This window comes from Ruditapes philippinarum, unplaced genomic scaffold, assembly GCF_026571515.1.
Source record: "Ruditapes philippinarum isolate M1 unplaced genomic scaffold, ASM2657151v2 ctg3750_1_1_1_1, whole genome shotgun sequence".
NCBI lineage: Eukaryota > Metazoa > Mollusca > Bivalvia > Venerida > Veneridae > Ruditapes > Ruditapes philippinarum.
Genome location: NW_026852587.1, coordinates 23,645 through 39,353, shown reverse-complemented (window position 1 = coordinate 39,353; position 15,709 = coordinate 23,645). Strand labels below are relative to the sequence as shown.

Below are 15,709 nucleotides of genomic sequence, written 5' to 3'. Positions count from 1 at the left end.
TTTTAGAGGTGTTGATCTCCAGGCCTGTTGATTTTGCTGTTGTGTAAAGAGCCGATGTTTTCTGTTGGATCTGCTGGAATTTGTGGGATAGTAAGCTCACATCATCTGCAAAGTCTAGATCTTCAAGCTTGGCAGTGAGTGACCATTGGGTGCCTCTTGGTGGTGTCATGGAGGTTCTCATAATCCAGTCGATGACAACCGAGAAGATAAGAGGTTACAGTAGACAACCCTGGCGTACTCCTGTGTGTACACTGAAGGATGGTGAAAGTGTGGAGTTGTGAATGACCTGGCATTTGTTGTTGTTGTATAACCCTTGTTTGATCTTCACAAGTTTGTCTGGTATGCCGCGTAATGTCGTAGCACCTTCCACAAAGTGACTCTATCGACCATGTCGAACGCCGTTTTAAAGTCAACGAAGTTGATATAGAGATGTGATTGCCATTCCAATGACTGCTCTATGATGATACGTAGAGTGGCAATTTGGTCGGTGCATGAACGTCCACAGCGGAAGCCTGCTTGCTCATCACGTAATTTTTCATCTATTGCCCCTTTAATTCGTTCTAAGACCACTCTGGCTAGGACTTTGCTTGGTAGAGAGAGCAGTTGTATTCCTCTCAAGTTCTGACAGTTGCCTAGGTCTCCTTTCTTTGGAAGTTTAATGATGTAGCCTAAACTCCAATCCTTAGGTATTTCTGTTATGTGTTGACGTGCCGTAAAAATCCAAACAAACAAACATTAAGCATTTACAAAATTTAATTGGTCAAGAACGCCGAATGCTTACTTTTAAACACTCGCAAATTTAGTATTTTATTTGAAATTATTTCTATAAACAGTCGATTAGACTAGATTTTTTAATTGTCAGTGGATGTGGATTATCAAAGAAAATTTCATATGAAACCAGTTGAAAAAAAATAACTTCAAACATTAAGCAAGTTTATAACTACTGCGTTTTAATGTAAACTTCTTTGCTAGTCTGAAAAGTTGAGAGTGCATAATGATTATGAAATGCGATTATTGACATAAATATGCACAAAACTTCGCTTTCTTTCATTAACACTACACTGGATTTGTCGTCCATGTAATCGGGCTGGTTAAAACTATAAACATCTAATACCCACTTACGGATTGTCATTATCGAATTTCGGCGATAATATTTTACAAATACACCTTATGCCAATAAGTTAATCTCTTACTTATAATGTATGTTAAAAGAAAAGGCAAACAAAATGACGTAATATGAATTCTTTAAATCTCTTCAAATGAGACAATCAAAATAATAAAAAGCAATAAAAAGGGCGAATATATATGTACGGTTTGCAAATGCACGGGCGTTTTTTTATCTTTAGAAATGCCATACATGTGTTTTATAATGTTTTAATAATGGATTAAGAGCATTTTGTATGTAAATGTTTTACAACTGACAAAAATAATGCAGAACATGCAGTTATCTTTTTTAAAGATAGCAAATGTACACAAAAGTATTATTTTGACTCCCACACAAAATATTTATTCACTATTATTATACCAATTGCCAACATAGCAATTTAAGCAAATATAGTTCATCTATATATAACAAATAGTAAGTTTTTGAAAAATAAAAATGTCTGAGGTATAATGTCATTGACCTAATTAACAGCTTTATGTATTTTAGTCCTTAATGCATAGCCTTAGAAGTATTTTTGCAAATTCATTTTGATTGTGAACTTTGTCTTTATGTGAAAATTGGCCTACTTTTTCTTTGGACAAGCGTAGTGAAAATCATACGATGTGGATGGGGTTATGACTATTAAAAATATAATCTGCTAATCTTGGAGTGAAATATTTTTTATTGCAGAACTAAATGAATTCTATAAAATTGTAACTGAATATTCCATATTTAAATAAAATAGCCTACAAACTATGTATGGGAATCTGCGTAACTCATTATGGGTCAAGTAAATATCACTCTTTCTTTAAAAAAAATGCCAGTATTTTGACACTATACATACATAATTTGTCTACTTATAGTGTATAGGATTTAAAGCATACCTCGTCTGAAGACAAAACATGTTTTTTTATACTTACAAAAAGACAAGTCTAGCAAATATCAGTATGTTCAAATATCAAATTGACCATAGTTTATCTTTTAAGTTACAAATAAAATCTTTTAAAAACTTTATGAATTATTGTCATGGTACATGCTGCATGTATAAAATAAGATAAACGTTGTGTGATTGACGATTGACGAATGTTTCAATGTCGAAAGATTACATAATATTTAAACTTTAGTGGGTTAAACAAATATCATAAAGGACTATGTATTGATTAAACATGTTCTAATTTCGAAGTCAAAGATGATAGGACCACTTATTACCCGCTAAATGACAAATTTAATCTAGGTAACCGTACAAGGAAGGCATGTTGTCTATGCGATCATTGTCAGATAATAAAACAAGATATGTATGAAATGTATGGAAAGCCATGCTCAGAGAAATGCTACTGAGCTGTTATATTATCGACCCTTGCAGTGATTGAATAGGTGAATGTATTCAAATTCTTAAGCAAGTCCAGTCCGGTCACTAGCACTTTTGATTAGTGTATAAGTAATCAACAAAATATGTTCAAAAGCCTAAGTCGTTGTTTCCTTGAACAAGAAACTTTACACTCATGGTTCCAGGAACGGATTCGAAAATGGATCTATAAGCTTATTGCTTCCTACACAATCAAACTAAAATAAATTCTGTATAACACAAACAAATGTGTTCTTTCTTTCCAGGTTATGGTGCAGTATGGTTTATTTAAACTGGTCAGTTAATCTCAGTCATTTTAAGTATCTATGTGTCTTGGATATGGGTTAACCACTTTATACGTTTCATCGAATATTGTCTTCTATGATAACCAAACAAATGATAACCACAAGCACGCAACAAGCACGCAGGTTAAACGTGATCAGGAAAGAAATAGAACAAAATATCAAAAATTAAAACACATACAAAGTCGTTGACCTAATTGGCGTAAGAACACGTAGTTTGTCCAAACAGACGTAATGTTTTATAAGAATAATTTGTAAATGCGAATTTGTCAGAAAAAAAATATATTGGAATTAAGTCCTTTGATTGTAAAAAAAGGACTTATTATGATGCTCTATCTCACCAAGTTCATTACTTGCAATGAAAATCGGATTATGATCTTTCTGAATGTCCTATGACACACTAAGACGATATTTTCTGAAAACGAAACATAGGGTTAAGATCAAAGAACACGTCAGTCATGTTAAGCAGTGCACAAATCGTAATATATTAACAACATTTTAGGAACTAACTGGACTGTAAGTTTTTAACAAAAATAATTAAATTTAGATGGAATTTTATTAAAGAATTCTTATGGGAAATATAAATAAAAAACATTATATTAAATACACTAATAATTGGTTCCGCCCTGTACATTTCGTAAAAGAAAAAAATCAAAAACACGGATATTTTAAAATAGTTCTCCTGAAGATGTTATTTTCTTTTTTAATATATCAAAATAAATTTGAAAAGATATGTTAAGAGAAACTATTGAACAAATGAAATGTTTGTGTGCTTACTTATACACATTTTTTTTTTATTTTAACATCTTTAATTTACAATGATCAGATACGAAATGACTTAAATCTGTAGTTTCAAGTGCTTAAAAACCCGTAAGTTTTGTGATTGATATTGTTACTGTGTGTATTTTTTATGCGTTTATTTAAGTTCGCCACCGGAAACCCAAATGGGCGACCGTGCACTCAAGTCGGGCCATCCTAGAGAGTCCCGTCGAGATTTTTTCGTCGATATTTTCCCAGCTTTATTGGTGGAGGAAGACCCCAGACGGCCTTCCGGCAATTATGTCAGGCACGAGCGGGCACCTGGGTAGAACCACCGACCTTCCGTAAGCCAGCTGGATGGCTTCCTCACATGAAAGATTTCGACCCGAGTGAGGATCGAACCTACAGCGGTGAGGGACCCGTGATCTCAAATCAGCGACTTTAAGCACTCGGCAACGGAGGCCCCCCCTATGTGTATACTACACTTGCAAAAAAAATTATAAATTTATATAATTATGTAAATAAAGAATTTTCAAACATCGAACAATATGCAAAATGTGTACTGCAAATATTTGTGCACATTATATTTAATCAATAAATTATATGCATTCGTTTGTTATTGGCAAATTTAACTTAGAATTTATAGAAAATAAATTTCTTATTACCTCCCTTTATTTACATAAAATGTTCGGTAAATATCTTTATAAATAATCCTTATTGGAACTTACAATATTGACAAATCTTAATTTGAGCATCATATTTATGAAATAAATCCATGAAAAAAATGTGTTACAGGATCTTTAAATATGTATCATGAAGTGTCATAGATAACTGCATAACAACGCCTTTATGTTTGGAATGTCACATACAAGGCTTTTAATGAGAAAAAAATAAAAGTGATCATCTACGTGCGAAAGTAAAATGTTAACATTTTCCAACATATTATATAACGTATTCAAACTAAGTGTACAGAAAAAACACTGGATACGTCTGTCTTATCAATTACAAAATGCAAGGAAGTACGATTCCATTAAAACATTATAGGCAATGACAATATAAATATTTTAGAATTATTTTTTTTTTCACATCATCAGGTGCCGTGTGGCACCTGTAAAGCCACATGAACACTGTTTAAGTAAGATAATCTTACAATGGAATGTAAACATATTTTTTGTCTTGGTAGAAAAAAATGGAAGACAAACACCGGTCATATGAAGATGAGGAAGAGAATGCATCAGATTCACCTCTTTATGAATTGAATGAAACAAACACATGCTACCCATGCACGCTGGAAAAGAAATTAGCCTTTGCAAAAAGGTATTGCAATGAATGTGAGGAGAGGTTGTGCGAGGATTGTGTAAGAAGTCACTCAAGAAGGAAGGCAACTGCTTCACATAAGCCTGTACCGACCGACAAAGGTTATGGAAGTATTATGTTATGCACTGCTTGTAAAGATGACGGAACTATGATACATGCTGCTACTTATTGTAAAGAATGCGAGGAATGCCTTTGCAGTGACTGCACACGTTCTCATGGAATTAGAAAAGCAACGACGACACACAAACCAATAGCATTAAAGGATTTAGATAACAAGGCGTTAAACACAGATGATTTAACTCCGTTTTGCAAACCTTGCAAGGATAACGATAGAGAGACACGTTCACTATCATATGGCAAAGAATGTGACGAACTTTTATGCGACCCGTGCACAGAAATCCACCGCAACAGGAAATCAACAAACAAACATTATCCAGTACCAGGTTCTGTATTTCACATGAAGAGAAAGGAAACGACTATGCAAGACCAAAAGCTGTGTGATCCATGTCAGTTTCAAAAATTTGAGAAAGATGCAACATCATATTGTGTAGAATGTGAGGTATTACTCTGTGCTGCATGTACGAATTACCACTGTTTAAAAAATATGACAAAGTCCCATATACTTGAAAGTCCGGATTATGTGGAATATATTACCAGAGAATGTGATATTTGTGAGACAGAAGATAAAAAAGCAGTCATGTTTTGCAATACTTGTGAGAAAGCAATTTGTGAAACTTGTAAGCTGAGGCATGAAGGACAAAGTTCGACCAAATCTCATTCAATTGAGATAATCACCGATAGGAAGCTAGAAAGATTGATAAGATGTGACAACTGTATTGAGAATATCATAAAAGCAGAAAAGTTTTGTACAGTTTGTGAAGAAAATTACTGTGTTGGATGTGTAAGTAACCATAGAAAACTAAAGGCGACTAGAGGCCACAAACTAATACGAGCTGTATCTGTTCAAATATACAAAAATACCCAAAGGAAAGAAGATGCTCTTTGCGGTGATTGCAGAAAAAATGAAAACGTATCAAAATATTGTTCCGTATGCCAACATTATTTGTGCAAAGAATGTTGCGAGATACATCGGCGTAGTAGATTTACCATGTCCCATAAACTCCAAGAGAACGTAAAGATTGAAGATGTAAACATTCAAGACTGCGACTCCTGCAAGTCACCCGGTTCAGCAGAATCCTTCTGTGAGCAGTGTGGTGAATTCTTTTGCACAATCTGCAATAAGCATCACCAGAAGTTCAAAGAAACAAATGGGCATGTAATAAAATCAGTTCAGGATGGTATCCTTCAAAGAATGGTTCAACAACAAAGTATTGATGAAGAAATTCAGTTACGGTTTGTTTCTAATTATGTTTTGTGGTTGCACATTTCTACCTGACAGATTATGATTTGTATGTTTTTGGCATTAGAATCATGTATGTACCATCCTTGTAAATATAAAACGAGTTTGCTAAAATCAAATAAACACTTCACTTAACATATAGGCTCATAAAGGACAGTGTATAGGATCTAAAATAGTTACCAAATCTGCAATATAGAATTGTCTACCAATCATTTCAAATCATTGGCCGGATTTCAGAATTGTGTCTTAGAACAACCATTCTGTATAAATTCAAAACTTTCATATTGAAATGTTAAACTTATCGGAAGCCAGCATATGTTGATGTTGAAAGTGACATGTATTAATAACTATAACATATTCTATAAGCTAAAATCAAACAGAGATTGTAGTATTTCAAATTTGGTCAAACCGTATTGCTTTAATTTGTAAATCAATCTCGTTTCTTTTAAAATTATACTTCCGGGTTCAATACATGGCTATACCAGAAAACATGATTTTATATAGACTGTCGGGGATAGCCAAGTGACAATCCCAAATGAATGATGATCAAATCGTTCCTAAACACATTTTCATATTTTTAACTGAACTTTTACCCATATGTTTGACCTTGACCAAAGGGACCTGAATTTTGCACAGAACACTTTGATTCACAATGGTAAACATCTGTGCTCAGTTAAATTGGACATGTTTTATAAAAATTCATTAAAATCCCTTCAGGCGTGTAGGAGTTCCAGACAAAATAAATTAAGATATTTCATCATCTTTTGTGACCTTGACATTGCATATATTGACATAAATTACAAGTGTCACAGATGTAGGCATGATAATGACCGTTTGTGTTACAATCCCTCAGTAAATGATGACTGAATAGTCTCTATACAAATTTTCATAATTTTATTTGATTTTGACTTCTAAATGTGACATTGACTTAAGCCGCTGGGACTTGAATTTTGGAGCGAAACTCAACCTCAAACTTGTGAACATTTGTCCAAAGTTGTATTGAAATATATCGATGCCTGTAGACGGTTTGCTCCGCACAAGCAATTTTTAATGACCTCCATGAGTGACATTGACCTTTGACCTAAAGATCTTGTTCATGTCCGTGACACGTCTTCTCATACTGTTGTGAACATTCTTATGAAGTTTTATCAAAATCCCTCCATACGTGTAGGAGATATGCTCCGGACAAAAAGCGGACGCAGCCCGTAACCTGTAAGCGTCGTTCCTATAACGACATGTTTTTCAAACGGGCATATAATAAAATAATTGTTTGTTATAATTATGAGCATTTATTAATAACAATGTTATATACAAAAATATTATGAAGGAAAAAAATGATCATATGCATATAGGAAAATTTATTCTCCGTGTTAAATTGTTACATATGAACGTTAAATTGCAAAAATTGATAAATAACTTCCGTCTGTCATCTGTGTTGTAGAACAAAAATTACGTTAAAATTAGAGTTTTGTTCATTGAACGCCGCCTTTCCTTGTTGATCTTGTTTATCATATTTTGTGTACAAAAACAGTTACAAAATATATAACTAGTTACAATTTATAAAATATACGATTTTAGTCGTGTGAAACGATCTATTAATTTAAGTATATATGACATGATATATAGCATATTTCTCTGGAATTAACTTTTGAATCTATTTTCCTTTGGCTTTTTTGTTACTGCACTATTCGAATGAAGTTCTTTTATTTCTGAACTGCTGTGCAAATTGTGATAATATGTTTTGTTCACGAGCTAAGCTTTGTGCGTATTATGACATCCCTTGATATTCTTTACAACACAGACCCTTTGTCTTCATTCAAAGTACATGGATTTTAATTTGTTATAATATGCCATTATAAATAAATCTGGACATAAGTCAGAACGAACCAGAAGGGGGGGGGGGTAGATCATGACGAATAATAGAAAAAAAAATTTCATTTCTACTTTGTTTTACTGGATAACAATAAAATTCATATCCAACAATTTAAGAAAATAAGGCAATGATTTGCCTATAATTTAGTGGGTTTTTCTTTATTCTTCAACAGCTTATTTATTATTTCCTTAGTAATTCACTGCACTTCCCGGGGAAACCGAGATCTTTGGATATCATGGTAGATACAGTTACACTAACATGGGATCCACCATCAACAGTTAGGGATGGCGACTGTTATCAAATCAGCTATAAAGATAGTAGCCACGGGGAAAACTGGGTGTTTTATCAAGGTGAATTTAAGACTTCAACTGCCATCCTAAGCAATTTGAAATCAAATACAGATTTTGTTTTCCGAGTTCGTGTAGTTAATGAGGATGGCGCGAGTCCTTACAGTGAGCAAAGTGATAAAATCTTTACATTAGAATCACAAGCTTCAAGACTCGTTCACTCATCAGTTCTGAAAGAGAAAGGAAATCCGTCACCATCCATTTATGCCTTACCATTGGCTGAAATAAGGGAGGCAAGAAATGAGCAAGCGAAGACAAATAAATTTCAGCTCGGTATATATCTCTATCTTTTATTTTTATCTGCCATGTATTAATTGTCTTTAGTTAAGGTCTTTCCATACAGTTGACAAACTATATATTCAATTTTTTTACTACAGTTAAAGCGCGTTCCTTTTACTGTATATTTTTAATGAATTGTACTAAAATGTTAAATGTCATTGTAACAATTATTGTTTGATTTTATTAACCTACAAATTGCACCCTGATAATACTACAGTGCATAGTTTTTGGAAATGTCCGGAGATGAATGGACAGAACTTACATGTATTTGTATTCAGCGACTGTATATGTTACATACTGCGTAAAAAGTGTTTCTTTTTCTATGTGTTTTTGCTATTCCTATGTTTGTGTGTTTTAATGCATCGATTTCTATGATATTCCTTTTTAATATATTCGTATTTGAAATTCCAGAATTGAGCATTTTTTAACTGTGACAAAGTTAAATTTATTAATATTAATATCATACAAACGATCTTATTGTGTGTAGGAGCATCACCGACAAACAGTAGAGAACCAAAGACAATTATGTTGGTAGGCGCCACAGGAACAGGAAAAAGTACCTTAGTAGATGGAATAGTAAACTATGCGTTAGGTGTTCAATGGGACGATCCGTTTAGATTTACAGTCAAAGATGTGGAACAAAAGGTAAAACATAGAATAGAAATTATCAAGTAACTAAAGTGATTATAATTAGTGAAGCGAAGTTTTATATTCAATAAATCGCTAAATTATAATTCTGATAATGCCAAAAAACCTGAATTTTAAAAAGTTTTAATCAAATTGTTCGTTGTAGGTTGAAGCAGAATGGATAACGTGTTACACACTCAACCCAGAGATGGGAAGTCGTCTTGACTATCCATTAAATATCATAGATACCCCAAGTTTTGGAGATACAAGAGGTCTGAAAAGAGATCAGGAAATTGTTCAACAAATCAGTCAATTATTTACTGAAAAAAAGCCAAAGGGTGTCACATTCATAGATGCAGTCTGTTTTCTTATAAAAGCTCCAGATGCTCGTCTAACAGATGTCCAAAACTATGTGTTTCAATCGATTATGTCACTTTTTGGCAAAGATATTGAAAACAACTTTTGTTCTCTTGTAACATTTGCTGACGGCATTGACCCACCTGTTCTAGCTGCTTTGAAACAATCAGGATTGCCATTTGGTAAGGTTTTCACATTTAATATCTCGAGTCTATTTGCCAAGAATTCTAAACTCAGTACTTCTAGTTTATCATTGATGTTTTTGGAAATGGGATTGAAATGTTTTCGAGCTTTCTTTGGTTATCTGGAGCAGGTAGAAAAAAAAAGTCTCCAGTTGACAAAACATGTTATTGATGAGCGTTCACGGCTGAAAGAGACAATTCAAAATCTGCAGAAAAATCTTGAGACTGGGCTTATCAAAGTTAAAGATATGAAGCAGGAGATACAGATTATTGAGAATAGCAAAGCCACGATAAAAGATAACATAAATTTCGAGTATGAGGTTGAGGAAACACAACAAAAGATTAAAAAATTACCCCGTGGCTTGCATGTCACCAACTGTACCCATTGTCATTTTACTTGTCATGTGAGATGTGAAATTGCTAACAACGACGAAATTGCCGGATGTAGTGCAATGGGAAGAGACGGAAATTGTCAGGTATGTCCGGAAAAATGCCACTGGAAGAAACATGCGATTACACCTTACATATTTGAGTATGTTACTGTCAAAATAAAGAAAACATTTGCAGATATGCAACAGAAATATAAAGAGGCAACAGGGAAACTTCTGTCACAAGAACAAATAGTAAAAAAGCTTGGAGAAGAACTAAATGACTTACTGGACGATATTGAAGACATGATGGTAGCTATAAAAATGTGCAATGAGCGTTTGAAGGAAATTGAACCGAGACCAAACCAATTAACAATGACAGATCATATTGATTTGATGATAGAAAACGAGAAGCGTGAAAAGAAAGAAGGATTTGTGCAGCGGATAAATATCCTAAATGACTTCAGGAAAAGGGCTCAGATTTCTATTGATGTTAAACACTTTAGCAAAGAGGCTCGATCTACCCTAGGTGCTGTTGGAAAAAAGAGGAACAAGAGTACAGACTTAATGGCAAGATTTCAGACATGGTTTAAATGATCCACCGTAGATTCAAAAATGTTTAATTAAATACACAATCTTATGCAATGTTAAAACATATAGCATACCGATCTCTTGTTTCTTTTTACACTGTATGATAGTTTTTACAGGGTTAATATTCAAAACTTCTTATGTTTAAGCTAATTTTAGAAAAAGAATATTAATAAAAACAGTAAACATATTACACCACTGAGTCGCTGCAACAGAAATTTTAGAGGTTAAAATTCAAAGTCGGTCGTGCAGTATAGCTTAAAACTAGCACATTGCTGTGTAATGTTTCATAGAAAAGAAAGTTGAACAAAACTTATTTAAAAATCTATGGTACTTCATTTAAACGTATTGATTGATGACCCCTAACCCAAAGGAAAGATATCCTTTCTCAGAAAACAGTTTTATCCTCGGACGTTGAGGCCTCGACATTAAATATAAATGTCCGCGAAATTTTACAACAAGGTTGTTATATATTCATCGATAAGCATCATTATAGTTGACGACAGTGTATTTAAATTTTCATCAAAAAGATGTATAAGTAGAACACAAATTCCACACATCGTTGTAAGGAAACAACGAAATCAAATGTTCACTATTGGAGATTGAATGCAAATAAAATTAAAATAAATATAAAAAAGTGAAAGGAGGGCACGTTGCCTAGTGGTCAATGTCATTGTTTCCAAACAACTATCCCCTCAACGCCGTTGGATTATTTAATGTAAGGAAGCTCTACAGCTTGCTTTTGGAACGTCGGTGTTCCTGCAAATTCGTTCCTGAAATTCTACATTGAGGGCCACCGGATGGCATCTATCACAGTAAGCTGGAAAGTCGCCATATGAATTTTTAGAGTCAGTGTTGGGGTTGGTGCGACGTAAAAAAAACAAAGAAAAAAAGTATAAAAAAGAGAGAGAAAAGGTAAAAGAATCGTATTAAGAATAATGTATACATGTATTGATTTTCTGATTAAAGCATGCTTTGCTTTTAGGTAACCTGAATAAACTCGGGCGACCAACTACTATCCTTTTTACTATCCGTCGTCGTGATTCTTGCGTCGTCCGTAGTGCATTAACATTTTAACGTTTTAAGCCCCTGGAACTACTCAATTCCAACCACTTTTGGCATAAAACTTCTATGGGGGAAGAAAAACAAAAATTGTGAAATTCATGGCCCCCGCCCTCACCTGTGGCCTGGGGGTCGTATAAAAATACAATATTTAAACACTTCTGTTTTAGTCCTGGACATCAAGCAAGCAAACTATTGGCATGATTGTATTAAGCATTGAGCACGCTACCAAATTTGTGAAATGCATGGCCCTAGGGTCAGTGATAATGGTGGTAGGGCTCTATTCCTGGGCATTTAGTAAATAAAGTTAATGTATAGTTATGATGAGAGGTGATGTCAAAATGGTGAATTTTATGGCCCTAGGGTCACTGTTCTGATTTTTTAGGGGGGAGCTCTAATGATTATGTGGTGAAAATGCATTAATTCTTTGAAATCTTCTCCTCTGCTCTTGGGTATTATGCTAATAGATATGATAGGGAGAGTTTCTCTTTCAAAATTGTGAAATCTATGGCCCTCGGGGTCTGGGTTCATGTCCAAGGTGGGGCTAATTTGGGTGTATCTTGTAAATACATTTTAAGAAAAATTGTTCTTTAATTACTATATTGCGATGAGGCAGTTTTAAGCCGTTTGAATAATTATAATAAGTAGTGAGCCTTTAACATTGTTAAATGCATGACCCCTTGGATTTTTAAGGTTTATGTTCCAGGGAGAGACTGTAAACACACAATAAAAAATTACACATAATACTATATAAGGACAATGTATTGAAATTAAAATAATTATATGATATTTGATGTTTTTAATCAATGGTTTAACGTTTTTTACGCAAAAAGAAAACATATAAAATCTAAATAAATAAATATGTTTAACCGGGAATATGCACACAAACAGAAGATTTTTGTTGTCTTGAGTGTCTCGTACAGATTTTAGATCAAACGGTGGGTATGAATTCACAAAATGTCCTGAAGTAAATAAAACTTTGCTTGGCATACCTACTTATCCCTGTTACTATCATTCTATATTGTTTCTGAAATGATAATCCAGACTCCTACTGAGCTAAGGAATGGCGGATCAGTTCGGAGCGAAATGGCAGTTTCCACACACACACTTTGAGCTCTACATGGAAACATGTGGCCAAACTATGTCCCCCAAGAACAGTGGCTCATTAAACTATAATTTCAAAGGATACCACTCTATTGTGCTATTGGCCCTGGTTGATGACGACTACAAGTTTACATGGGTGAATATCGATGCACAAGGAGGATGTTTAGACGCATAATTCTGGAATCAGAGCGACCTCAAGTTGGCAATCAAAAGGAGGTTGTTGGCATGCCGGATGAAACACCCCTTCCAAGTGATGACAAAAAGCTTGAAGCAAAGTGATCCTTCGGAAGCTTTAATCACACCAAAATTACATGAATATTGCATACTCGATTTGATTGAGTCTCTACATGAGGGGTAATGAAAAGGCGCAACATCCCTCACGCCCCCAAGCACCAGTTTGAGTGGTACTCGATTCTCAACACTAAATAGTTTGTTTGTTTGTTTGTTTGTTTGTTTCATTGTACGCCTTTTACCAACAGTATTTCAGTGATATAGGCAGGTTGTTTCCTAACCATCGTTCCTGGAGAGTTACACCAGTACTAGACTATCTTCCTCCGCGCTAAACACTAAATAGTGCTGGCATCAATGATTCCGAAGAACCAAACAAATATTACAACACTTAAGTGACGCACAGGGCAACTTTTACAGCTGCCAAACGATTTCTAGAAACAAAGTAATACTTCGGAAGCTTTAATCACAACAAAATTACATTGCACAGTCGATTTGATTGAGTCTGTGCATGACGGATAATGAATAAGTGCAACATGCCTTACGCCCCTAGCCCCGGCATGAGTGGTACTCTCAACACTTGATAGTGCTGGCATCAATATCAATAGGATATTATATCATCGCAGAATCTGCGTATACTATGAGAATTTCGCTTATGAAACCATTCTCAAGATGAGGCCTTGAGAAGGATGAGCAACTTTTTAACTATCGCCTGACAAGAATCATCTTCGCCAGAATCGTTGGTCTCTGCGATTGGTTTTCTAGATGTTCTTTTTTTGGGAAGCTTTTTTTTAAAAAAATGAGCATGCAATAGATTTTGGTCGGATATACTAGTCCGTATAGATCCTTGGCGTTTCGATCTACGTATCAGACCGTACTTATTCTTACTAAGATATACGCGGAAATCACAAGATATTAACGGCGACACTGGCGCATGAGAACTGAGAAATAATAAAGGTTTATGTGGACCTAGGGAAAACACCAACAGAGACGATGTAAATGATGAACGATGCTAATCAATCCTCAAATGTAAGTATAAATCTTACATTTAAGAAGTATAAAAGATTTTCGGACGGTAGGGAGTTTCTAAAATACGACAATCTGGGAGGACGGAAACGAATAGTGAACGCACAGGGAATAGTCTAATCGAGATGGGGGGGGGGGGGCTTAGTTTGACATTGCATCACATATAGACGTTTGTTATGGCAGCATCTTATCAATTTGGAGAAACCAGCTAAAGTTAACAAAGGTTCATGCGCGCTGGGTGTGAATTCTTGAAAAGCACTGACTTTCAACGTAAGTAGTCGAAGTCGAAATGTTATCTTGGCGTCGTTACCGTGCGCCGGTAACATTGCACTAACAAATTAAAAATAATTGCTTTGGGATACCCACGGGGCCTATCATGCCCAAATTTAACGGATACATAGAAAACTATCGATATAACTACACAGTATTTTTGATCTTATCTGTGAAAACAAAATTAATGTAACACAGATAAATGTATTTTTTCGCCCTCGTATCCTTTTCATTTATCGTTTGTCTGGTATTTGTTTTAGATTTGCTCTTTGTTCATAATACAAAATAAGTTTGTTTCAAATTATGTCTATGTAAATGTTAAAGAATTTCATGCATCGTAAAAATAATTATTTTTTCTGGTTATTCTTTTTTCATTAAGGAATCAACTTCATACATCAAATATATCTTCCTTATCATCAAGCATATCTTATGTGAGAAGCTTTTTATTACTAGCTACAATATTTCAAGAATTATATCCCTATGAACTTTTTTTCCTGAAAGAAATGTTGTTGTTTTTCTTGTTTTTGTACTATAACTTCTTCATTTCGTACGGTATCTACTTCAAACTTCAAGAATTCTATAAGACCTTCTTGTCTTTCGTTCTAATCCTCTTCTTTGAATATTTTTAAATTTTGTATGTGTATATATTTCAAATGTTATTATGTAAATATTCTGAAAATAAATATGTTTAAACTAAACTTATTTCTATATTCCTTCAAAAATATATTTATCAACATATTTGTCATAAGTGATAAGATCTATAACGCTTAGAGATCCTGTATTTCAAAAATTATCTCCATTTAGTTTTTGAACTTGGAATTTATCTGAATTTATTTAAAATTTGTTATATTTTTAAAATTAGTATCTTTGTTATTCATGTTATTTTAAATGGTATCTACTCTAGACTCTTAAGATAATTGTTCTTTGTCATTACTCACATAATGCATGACAAGGTTCATAATTCAATCATCTTTATTTCAAGAGTAATTTCCATTTTAAACTTTTTTTTCATTGCAAACTTTAATACATTTTGTTCTTATCATTTTTGTAACTAAAGGTCTTTTCCATTTGAGCATAGAAATGTCTGTTTAACTTGACATGGTCAAATGCACATTATATGGTGAAAATATAATATTATAGAAAATTTGAGTGATATTTTCTTGATGCTGAA

The 15,709-nt window shown here is 33.9% G+C and overlaps 2 protein-coding genes across 2 annotated transcripts; one reads left to right on the top strand and one right to left on the bottom strand.

Annotated features, from left to right (window-relative positions):
- Window positions 1-324: 324 nt before the first annotated feature.
- Window positions 325-1,132, bottom strand: LOC132717858 (uncharacterized). Its single transcript, XM_060701437.1, has 2 exons — window positions 1,123-1,132; window positions 325-692 (listed from the first exon to the last, which is right to left on the bottom strand). The coding sequence occupies exons 1-2, from the start codon at window positions 1,130-1,132 to the stop codon at window positions 325-327; spliced, it is 378 nt and encodes a 125-aa protein (XP_060557420.1).
- A 7,033-nt stretch (window positions 1,133-8,165) lies between these two features.
- LOC132717894 (uncharacterized) lies at window positions 8,166-15,250 on the top strand. Its single transcript, XM_060701475.1, has 3 exons — window positions 8,166-8,720; window positions 9,214-9,371; window positions 9,520-15,250. The coding sequence occupies exons 1-3, from the start codon at window positions 8,336-8,338 to the stop codon at window positions 10,855-10,857; spliced, it is 1,881 nt and encodes a 626-aa protein (XP_060557458.1). The 5' UTR covers window positions 8,166-8,335; the 3' UTR covers window positions 10,858-15,250.
- Window positions 15,251-15,709: the final 459 nt, after the last annotated feature.

Coding starts and splice junctions, on each gene's coding strand:
- LOC132717894 (XM_060701475.1), top strand. CDS start 8,336: ATGGTAGATACAGTTACACTAACATGGGATCCACCATCAACAGTTAGG. Junction 8,721..9,213: donor GACAAATAAATTTCAGCTCG/GTATATATCTCT, acceptor TATTGTGTGTAG/GAGCATCACCGACAAACAGT. Junction 9,372..9,519: donor TCAAAGATGTGGAACAAAAG/GTAAAACATAGA, acceptor TGTTCGTTGTAG/GTTGAAGCAGAATGGATAAC.